This window comes from Gnatocerus cornutus, chromosome 3 (assembly GCF_029298725.1).
Source record: "Gnatocerus cornutus isolate USDA-ARS CGAHR chromosome 3, icGnaCorn1.1, whole genome shotgun sequence".
Classification (NCBI taxonomy): Eukaryota; Metazoa; Arthropoda; class Insecta; order Coleoptera; family Tenebrionidae; genus Gnatocerus; species Gnatocerus cornutus.
Window position 1 is genome coordinate 15,527,582 of NC_142235.1, and position 10,651 is coordinate 15,538,232.

General features: G+C 39.9%; 2 protein-coding genes across 4 annotated transcripts; one reads left to right on the plus strand and one right to left on the minus strand.

Moving 5' to 3' along the window:
• The first annotated feature begins 60 nt into the window (after positions 1–60).
• Positions 61–9,239, plus strand: ATPCL (ATP-citrate synthase). Of its 3 annotated transcripts, none has more exons than XM_088031892.1 (10): positions 61–201; positions 2,704–2,914; positions 4,751–5,287; positions 5,786–6,235; positions 6,284–6,501; positions 6,781–6,831; positions 6,890–7,097; positions 7,144–7,597; positions 7,646–8,671; positions 8,718–9,239. In XM_088031892.1, the coding sequence occupies exons 2-10, from the start codon at positions 2,710–2,712 to the stop codon at positions 8,887–8,889; spliced, it is 3,321 nt and encodes a 1,106-aa protein (XP_087888018.1). In that variant the 5' UTR covers positions 61–201; positions 2,704–2,709; the 3' UTR covers positions 8,890–9,239. The 3 variants fall into 3 exon arrangements, with proteins under 3 accessions (XP_087888018.1, XP_087888017.1, XP_087888019.1); XM_088031891.1 differs by lacking the exon at positions 61–201 and adding an exon at positions 2,276–2,421; XM_088031893.1 differs by lacking the exons at positions 61–201; positions 6,781–6,831 and adding an exon at positions 2,278–2,421.
• On the minus strand, positions 9,210–10,369 carry LOC148177418 (uncharacterized). Its single transcript, XM_088032017.1, has 4 exons — positions 9,937–10,369; positions 9,701–9,892; positions 9,577–9,654; positions 9,210–9,532 (listed from the first exon to the last, which is right to left on the minus strand). The coding sequence occupies exons 1-4, from the start codon at positions 10,243–10,245 to the stop codon at positions 9,422–9,424; spliced, it is 690 nt and encodes a 229-aa protein (XP_087888143.1). The 5' UTR covers positions 10,246–10,369; the 3' UTR covers positions 9,210–9,421.
• Positions 10,370–10,651: the final 282 nt, after the last annotated feature.

Here is a 10,651-nt window from a genome sequence, read left to right on the forward strand (position 1 = left end):
TTGTGAAATCCGATGAACGCGGATAAGAAGTTCGTGGCGATATCCGATGAACGCATTTTTGTCAGTTAATGACGTGTGGCGTCGCGGTCAGTTCCTTGTTTATCCCGAAATCAAGAAATTATTGACACGAAGACCTTCAACGACCCTTTTCCTGACTAAAAAGGTCATTTTTCTTTGAAATCAACCTCCAAGGCCATTCCGGTAAGTACTTTCTAACCTTTATCGCAGGAAGCGAGAATCATCCGGTTGTCATCTGTCAAAAGTGACACTTCGAAAACGTCAAATTTCGGCGAAATTTTCAAATTTTAATTGAAATTACGCCTTTGACTGCGATCTCGGGCTCTGTCAAGCAATTATTGGCGGTTCCGGAGTATTGTTCCAACTTGCAGTTTTGTGTTTTTGCCACAATTAATACCGACGCAATACACCGGGTGATGCAAAAAAACTTCGTACGTCGCAGCTCGGTTCACTCGTACTCAAAACCGTCAAAATTAGGTAATGACAACAAATTGTTACGAAAAGGTCGCAACCTCCACTCACGAAAGTTCCTGACCTATGAGAAAAACTTCTCTCCTTGGTTACTGCGGTCACGAGAAGATAAAATTAGAAAACATTGTTTGGTGTGTTTATCGCAATCATGTTGGATGACTGATAAAGTTGCAACAGCCTACTCGGATGATATCTCGAATTTGGATTGTTTTGGCAAATTGGATTTCGATTGAGTTACAATACAATACAAAAATAATTGTATTCGTGCCACGTAACTAATTATGTGAAAACGACTGTGATTTTCTGTATTTTAAATGGTTTTTGTTATTTAAGGAGGGAAGATAAATTTAGATTTAATGGTCTTGGAGTGCATATACCTATAATTGTTCAAACAAAACTGGTTAGAAGAACAAGGACGCCTGGTAGCTGTATTATACAAATAAAATAAAAAAAATAGTATTGTTAATTTTTATTTAACGTACGTCTTTTTATTTGCTTATTACACCAACTAATCGCGTTTAATGTTACACGAACTTGAGAACGAGACGGCTCTGACATTGTTGCATTTCTGAAAGCATATAAAATTAATTAGTAGGCCATGACAATGACATCAGTTTTCAATGCTATTTAATGTCATCTCATAGTCATAACCTACTCGAATTTATTTATTTTTAGATCCAACGTACTAAATGCAATTAGAAAAACAAATTAGGGAGTAATTTATCGATACCTAATTAATGCAAATCACTAGACCGTTTGAAAGTCCAGTTTTTTATATTGTGATGGATGTGTTTAATAAAAATAATGAGGAAAGTTTTATAGGCAAAAATGGGACACAAACATCTAATATAACGGGCGTTTTATTATTTGTTTTTATTTTAGTCGAATTTGATTTGGTTAAATTTAGTCAAACAAATTAAACTATGAGTTGGTGTCATGTTGTGAAGTTTTCTTTTAGCCATAGCAGTAGTATTTAGTACTATTCGGTTAAATTTAGTCAAGTCTAAACTATTTAGTCCGAATTTAGTTAATTTACTCAGTTACTTTATTTATTTAAACCTAGTCAAGTTCGTATTGATTTCGACTTCACTTTTCTTGGAAAATTTGGTATAATTTAATCAAAACTAGATTTTATTTAGTCAAGTTAGTCTTATTTAGTCCTATGTTATACTATGTAATTAAATTTTGTCCAATTTAGTTTGATTTGGTTAAATTTAGTCAAATGCAAAATAAGTTTTTAATTCAGGAAGATGACACTTTAGTTGAGTAGCCTTCTTTGATATTTACTGATAAAGAAGTATTCTCCTTTTAGATTGTCATTAAATTGATCCGACGATATCAAATTTCCTGCCTGTGATAGAAATCAGAATTCTTCGTCCATAATTTGCTTTAACAGCTGCACCAACATGCTTTTGACGGCAGTGGGCCACTTACAATAAACTTTCTTAATGAAATGATTGGTGGTCCAAAATTTGGCGTATTTTCCGAAGTCGAAGAAAAATAGTCCATCCACGATAAACAGTGGAATTGACCTTCCAATGTCATTCTTGGACCACGCAGTCGATAACTTTGATCACCCGGTGACACGGTGAAGGGTGTTCCTCAAGGTCCACCTCGTGGTCCATTCCTATTCCTGTATACTCAGAGAACGTGTTTCAATTAGCGAAAAATCTTATCAGTGCCTAGATATTGTTCGCCTTTATCAGATTATCAAGCCATCACTCGAAACTGATGACCTCTAAACACGCAGGACGTAACGTCCCCCCATAAGTCGCCACATCGTACGATGATACTTCATTCACGCGATTTGTTGGATTCCGGTCAGTTTTGGAGCGGCTTTCACCGCAAACGGCCGTCGACCAATCGCGTTTTCTACCATCCGTGCAATAAATAAATCGCGTTCAACGAGCTAGTGCAGTGTACAGACTTAAGGTAGGCGCTATAGTGACTTAAGTCATGATCGAAATGCGCACACGTGCTTAAGGTCAATGCATTCGGGCTGCAGTCTCATTACCACGCTCTTTAATTACACCATTTTTTTTCTAATTACTCTTTTTTGGTCTTTATTAAACACAATTATAGCTAACGTCATAGAAAAATTGTGCTAAGTAGGTGCAAATTCTTGACCTCGGAAGTCGACTTTTCCAGTTGACGCCGATCGGCTTTCACCTAAGTTCAATTGTTTGGAGCTATTTCCCAGTTTCTTTTTTTTAGGACAAGATGTCGGCGAAGGCGATCAGAGAAGCCACCGGGAAAAATATTATTAACAAGCATCTGGCGAAAGAGACGGCGGCGGTGCAATGCAGATTCGCATCGGTCGGTCCAGACACCAGAATTTCAGATCTTGTGGCCAACAATCCGTGGCTAAAAACAGAGAAATTGGTCGTGAAGCCCGACCAGTTGATCAAGAGGAGAGGAAAGTTAGGTAAAGTCAAAAGAAAATTTTTGAAATGTGTGGCGAATTTCTCAAGGTTGAAAGAACTAATTAATTTTCATGTGTTTGTCAGGAAGTTCATTACGAAATGGTTTTCTTTTTGCTATATTAGCATGATATAGTGAAAGTAGACAACGTGCTCTAATTATGGGAGACTCCTCAAATGTAATTTGAATAGTTTTCGTTATAGGAATGCAATTTGACCCATTTAAAGTGCGATATCTTTGTACTTAACATTATCTGTTTGATAAATGTTATTATTTTCAAGTGACCTTCAATCAAGTTATTAATAAATTTGTTTTCTCCCTATGAAACCAACTGCTACAGTGACAAAATTGGGATACTTTCCTTTTAGTGCAGATTTTTCCATTATTTTTGTCCAAATTATTTCGAACTAGTTCATTTTAGTCAAAATTATTGCACTTATTCTCATCCAGTTTAGTTTATTTGGTTCAATTTTTATTTTTGTTTATTCGATCAAATTTAGTTCAAACAAATTCAGTTCAAAAATAAATAAAATGTATCTGTTTTAGTTTAATTTTATCGATTTTAATTCAATTTATTTTAATTTTAGTTCATTTGGTACAGTTTAGTTTAGTCCACAGAAATTTACTTTACTTTAGTTTATTTATTTTTAATTAAATGATTTATTCCATTTTAGCCTTTGTCAGATTTACCCCAGCTAAATTTCTTTAACTATTTTTTTAGTATTATAATTTCTAATTTATCGTCTCTTTTAGTATAATTATTTTGTTATTTTTAATTAAATTTATTTTATTTTTGTCGATTTTACTCACATTTAGTTGGGTAAATTTCGTCGGTCTAATGCATTTTCTTTTTTTGTTTAATATTTAGTTCAATTTATGGCATTTAGTTCAATTTAAACGATTTTAGCTTAGTATAATTTATTCCAGTTTAAAAAATGCCTCTTTTAGTTTCGTTTTAGTCAAATTTACATTACGATAGTTCTAATTTATCTATTTAGACTAGTTCAATTTAGTTTATTCCCTCAATTTGGTCAAATTTAGCCTAAACTATAATTTTGGGTCTAATTTTCTTTAATGTATTCTAATCGATTATCTTTTTGAATTTAATTTTGTTGTTTTTAATTTAGTTTATTTTATTTTTAGTTCAATTTACTCCGGTTAAGTTCATTTTAGTATTCTTCCAGTTTAGCCTACCTAAATCTTTTGGAGTTTAATTTCCATTAATTTATTCTAATCACAAGCTGCCTATTTAAGTTTATTTGTACATTTTTAATTTTATTTATGCTAATATAATTCAATTTAGCCGATTTACTGAACTTTACTCAACTCTAGTTATTTTTTTTTTAACTTACATTATTTGATTTTAGTCTAGTTTGGTTTATTTTAGTTTGAAAAATTTCTCTTTTTTTGGTTTTTGTGAAATTTACCTTATTTTAGTTCGAATTTATCAGTGTTAGACCGATTCAATTATAAGTAGATCAATTTATTCCAGTTTAGTTCATTTGGTTCGTTTTTCAGATTTAATTTAACTAAATATCGTTGAATCTTATGCAATTTTTGATCGGTTTAATTCAAATTATTAGTATAAAATAAATTCTGCATTAATTTTACAAGTTTTTTAAAACAAACTCGCAGTTTTTTACCATTCTCGACCCATGAACGAGCACTTATCGGCCTATTATCGTAAAAACTGCGCCATGCAAATAATGCAAACAAACAAATTACACGTAACTGCCTACAATTTAGCCGTTTGATAATAACAATGCCGATATTTTTTATAAAACATCGCGCCGCCAACAACACCATCTGCCGCCCCCACTAAATCTTTACAACTCCGTAGGTCTAATCGCCGTCAACAAAACCCTCCCCGACGTGGAGAAATGGGTCAGTGAGCGCATGAACCGTGATCAAAAAATCGGTGCCGCTACTGGAAAACTCCGCAATTTCATCATTGAACCTTTTGTACCTCACAAAGACAACGAAGAAGCGTACGTCTGTATCTATTCGCATCGGAATGCGGATACCATCCTGTTCTACCACCAAGGAGGTGTGGATATTGGCGACGTCGACGCCAAAGCCGTGAAATTGGACGTTCCGATAGGGGAGAGTGTCGACGAGGCGACCATCCTCGCCAAGCTTTTGGGGGAGGTGGCGGCGAAGAAGAAACAGATGATCGCGAAGTTCATTCATAGTCTCTATAAGTTGTACGTGGATTTGTACTTTACCTACTTGGAGATCAATCCGTTGGTCGTGACGGATAAAGAAATTTATATTTTGGATTTGGCGGCGAAGTTGGACGCCACCGCCGATTTTATATGCAAGCCGATGTGGGGGGAGATTGACTATCCGCCGCCTTTCGGACGGGACGCTTATCCAGGTGAGATTCCGCCCAAAAATTGAATTTTTATTTTGATTCATTCAAACACTCATCTCCAGTGACGAGTGGCAAGTGCAATTGTCTAGCCACCTGCAATGAATTATCGGCCAGGTGGCCCAACTCAATTTTCTCGATTATTTTATCTTTTATCTGCCGAAAAATGAATTGTTTATAGAGAAACGCTAACTTTTTAACGAGTTCGTATGTCATAACCTTGAATATTTATGTTCAACTCGTTTGGACAAAAAATATGCGTTATTGTCTTCGTTATCTTTACAAGCTTTGAATTGTTAAGTCACGACATTGTATTCATTTCGAAACTCGTGTGGATTTTTGTGCGGATTTCGTCACATGCACAGGGTGGTCATGCTGGTTAAGTTGGCACCACTGCGTCTTCTCGCGCTGATCACCCTGTAAAAAATTCCCCGGCAACTAGATGGTCTGATTCATTCATTTTAGTACATTTGAGCCGACCTAGTAGCTAACTTTTGTTTCCAGAGGAGGCCTACATCTCCGACTTGGACTCGAAATCCGGCGCCAGTCTCAAACTGACCATCCTCAACAAATCAGGCCGAATCTGGACGATGGTGGCTGGGGGCGGCGCCTCCGTCATCTACAGCGACACAATCTGCGATCTGGGCGGAGCGTCCGAACTGGCCAATTACGGCGAGTATTCCGGCGCTCCCTCTGAGCAACAAACCTACGAATACGCCAAGACCATCCTTTCTTTGATGACACAGGAGAAACACCCCCAAGGCAAAGTCCTCATTACTGGGGGCGGTATAGCGAACTTCACCAATGTCGCCGCCACTTTCAGAGGCATCATCACGGCTCTAGTCGAGTTTCAGGAACGTCTGATCGAACATAAAATCTCAATTTTTGTGAGGAGGGCGGGGCCTAATTACCAGGAGGGACTAAGACGGATGAGGGAGGTCGGACAAACCTTAGGTGAGTGGTTCTGTACTGTGATTGGTCGATTGTGACGTCATGTTGTAGGTATTCCGTTGTACGTGTTCGGACCTGAGACGCACATGACTTCAATCTGTGGAATGGCGCTGGGAACTAGACCCATACCGCAGGAGAATAATGTGGAGTTTGCAACAGCGAATTTCCTGTTGCCCAGCGGGGAAAAACAACCGAACAAGCAGAGTTTGTCGAGTAATAAGAAAGACAGTGTCGATGGTGGCGCCGTCCAATGTAGTCGAAGAGTGATCGTAAGTAGCGTTGTTCTGTTCCGTGGTGTCTTTTCTGTGGTGGTTTGGTAGCGACATCTTTCTAAAAAGTAGCGAGTTTGTTAGCGTTGGTTGACCGGGCACTAACGGCGAGCGAAGCGAGCGTCACGCTTCATTTTGACTCACTCTGTATATAGTTGAACTTCTCTCACACTTTCCCACTTTTCTTTGCACTATTCTTCGCTTTTTCTCTATTTCGGTGTCGGATCTAAACATGTCGATAATACAGCGCCCTGTATAACTCACGTCATCATGTTAAAGGATGTCAGACCAAACCTCGTTTTGCACGTAGAGTATCCAAAAAAGCACCAGGTAATTTCGTCCTCTCTAGCTCCGATCTGGTTATTTACTATGTTTCAATTGTATTAAGGGTGACAGCCCGGGGGTTCACTCTCCTATGTTTACAAACAAAACAAAATCGATCGTGTGGGGTATGCAAACACGAGCAGTGCAAAGCATGCTCGATTTCGACTTCGTGTGTAGCCGAAGCGAGCCGAGTGTCGTCGCCATCATTTATCCCTTCACGGGGGATCACAAGCAAAAGTACTACTGGGGACACAAGGAGATTCTTATTCCTGGTAAAACTAAACAATTAGTCGCCATTTTGTTTACCCCTTTTTCTAGTTTATAAGAAAATGAACGATGCGATGACGAAACACCCCGAAGCTGATGTTCTGGTGAACTTCGCGTCGCTTCGGTCAGCTTATCAGAGTACCGTCGAAACCATGGACTTTCCACAAATCCGAACCATTGCGATTATTGCCGAGGGAATCCCCGAGAACCAGACACGAAAACTTATTAAAATCGCGAATGAGAAGAAAGTGTCGATTATTGGGCCCGCCACGGTGGGCGGAGTCAAACCTGGGTGTTTCAAAATCGGGAACACTGGTGGGATGATGGACAATATCCTTCATTCTAAGTTGTACCGACCGGGGAGTGTCGCTTATGTGTCAAGATCAGGAGGAATGTCCAATGAACTGAATAATATAGTGTCTAAAGCCACGGATGGGGTGTACGAAGGCGTGGCGATAGGCGGGGATAGATACCCAGGGACGACGTTCATGGATCATATTCTCCGGTAAGAGGCGAGGTTCGTCTAGGAAACGCTTTCTGATTGGTGTTGTAGGTATCAGAACGATGATAACATTAAGATGATTGTGTTGTTGGGAGAAGTGGGCGGAGTTGAAGAGTACGAAGTATGTAAAGCCTTGAAGAATAAGGTGGTGACGAAACCGTTGGTGGCGTGGTGCATCGGAACGTGCGCTGCAATGTTCACTTCGGAGGTTCAGTTCGGGCACGCCGGTTCCTGCGCGAATTCTAACCAGGAAACGGCTACTGCGAAGAACGAAGCATTGAAAGAGGCAGGAGCGCATGTTCCGTCGTCATTTGACTACTTAGGCGATGTTATCCTTGAAGTTTACACCCGTTTGGTGGAACAGGGTGTGATTTTACCGGCCGCAGAAGTACCACCTCCTACCGTCCCAATGGACTACAACTGGGCTCGAGAACTCGGTCTAATCAGAAAGCCCGCGAGCTTCATGACTTCCATCTGCGATGAGCGCGGCCAAGAGCTCATCTACGCAGGAATGCCCATCTCCGAAGTCCTCCAAAAGGACGTGGGGATCGGAGGCGTCATCTCCTTGTTATGGTTCCAACGTTGTCTCCCAGCCTACGTCTGTAAATTCTTCGAGATGTGTCTCATGGTGACCGCCGACCACGGTCCCGCGGTCTCCGGCGCCCACAACACCATCGTCTGCGCGCGAGCTGGTAAAGATCTAGTTTCCAGTTTAGTCTCCGGGTTGTTGACCATCGGCGACCGCTTCGGAGGCGCTTTAGACGGCGCAGCGCGACAATTCAGTGAAGCGTACGACACGGGGATGCACCCCGCCGAGTTCGTCAACCACATGCGAAACAAAGGACAGTTAATCATGGGCATCGGCCACAGAGTCAAATCCATCAACAATCCCGACCAAAGAGTGCAGATCGTCAAGGAGTTCGTAATCCAGAACTTCCCGGCCACGCCACTGTTGCTGTACGCGTTGGAAGTGGAGAAGATCACCACGAGCAAGAAGCCGAACTTGATTCTGAACGTCGATGGGGTGATCGCGTGCTCTTTCGTCGACATGTTGAGAAACTGCGGGAGTTTCACCAGGTGAGCGCGATAAGTAAAAGACAATAACCCCACGTTTCTTTTACAGTGAAGAGGCTGAAGAGTATATAAGCATGGGATCGATCAACTCCCTGTTTGTGTTGGGGCGCTCGATAGGGTTCATAGGCCATTTCATGGACCAGAAGAGATTGAAGCAAGGCCTGTACAGACATCCTTGGGACGATATTTCTTACGTCCTTCCCGAGCAGTACAACAATTAGAGTTGACTTAGTTCGTAGTTTGTTAAAGCTGGTAACGATAATTTTAATTGGTTTGTGTCTTAATTTTGAACGAAATTCGCAAAACTTAGTGTTTTAATTTATTTAATGGATATTTATATTTTTGTATTTATATTAAGGCAATTCCATTTTAGATGTGATTCTGTGTACTGTCAAATAAAATTATGATACTTAAAGCGTTGGATTAGGCGACTTTACCCTACAATTGAGTAGGCGACCTTCTCCTAATCAAACGAATATTGATGATTGCACTGAACGAATTAGGAGTTTTTGCTTTCCTGTAATAATTAAAATTGTAACAGTTGAGTTGTAATAAAATTTTATTGCGAAAAGTGGTTTTACAAAGATCCGTCATGGTGCAGTAGTGCCAACCTTATTTTTGTCTTTGCACGGCCTGCTTAAGTGAGTCTAAAAAAGTGAACAATTTTTGATCGTACATCGTTTATTAAATATTTGTTAGTTGCATAAATATATTCAGGCTCTATATTAATAAGTATTACGAAATTCGAGGTCATTAATCAGAATCATCAATAACAATAGTATCTATCTCGTCTTCTTTATCGCCATATTCGGGTTGATCTTCAAATTCAAAAGTAGGCACCTCAATGAATACTGTTTTATTTGGCTAAAAAGCGATTTATGGACAGGATCGCACAGAACCCAACTTACCGTCTTTGATTTTTTTTGTTTTGAAGCAAGTGACCTTTGACGTGAAGTTAGGCGTGAAGGCTGTGTCAGTTCTTCCTCCTACAAAACGAAAATCACTAAAAATTTTTGAAAATTACACCCATACGTCATTATCCTGTGCTTGCAACACCAAGTTTCGTTCCTCGTGCAACTTCCTCAGCACCTCTATCCTCTCGTACCTACTCAAATGCCCATAATTATTACAAATAAAAACCGATGGGACAACAGTTTGAAACAACAACATTTGCACTTTGCCCTTTTTCATGTGTTCGTCGTAGTTCTTCATATCCTTCCTTAGCTACAAAAGACAGTTACACACCTCCAGAGTCTTTTTCCACTTACATTGAAGTGGTCTTCACAGCAGAACATTGGCGACTTGGGATTCCGCCCCACACTGGACTTCCCCACCGCTTCCAACCACTGTTTTCGTCTCGTGGGGTTTACAGGGATCGTAATGAACATTTTCTCGGGGGTGGACTTGGAGGTGTTGGGACAAAGAGGCACGAAACAGATTTTTATGTACTTTGTGGGTTTCTTAACCTCTTTCGGGCTGATCGCTCGTTGTTCTTGTACCACCACAACTACTTTACTTACGTCGAAAAGGGGTTCATCGTCGTCGTCAGAGTCCACCGTAGCGACCACGTCCATCATGGGGTGAAAAAAATAAATAAATAATAACAAACCTTGGGGTATTTTTAGATCTAAGAGCGATGACACCTGACGTTGACGTTTGAGACAGGAGGCGACGCGACCTCTTGCGGAGAAACGCAAAAATGTCGCGCGAGTAGGGGCAATGCGCCTACTCACTTAGGGGAAAGGTGCCTAATTGTAAAACCACGTACACCAGAGCTCATTACTATCAGTCCACTCATTAAAAAGTTAAGTTGGCAGCAGCCCTTAGTGATTTTATCAGCCACAATTGGCAGCAAAAGCGTTTGACTTAGGCAACTATTGTCAAAACTTGTTAAATCTCTATTAAAATCATTCTTTTGCAATTAGTTATTGATTAATACACTCAACTTTGACAGCGTGTCAACCTCAAAAATCGGTACATTCA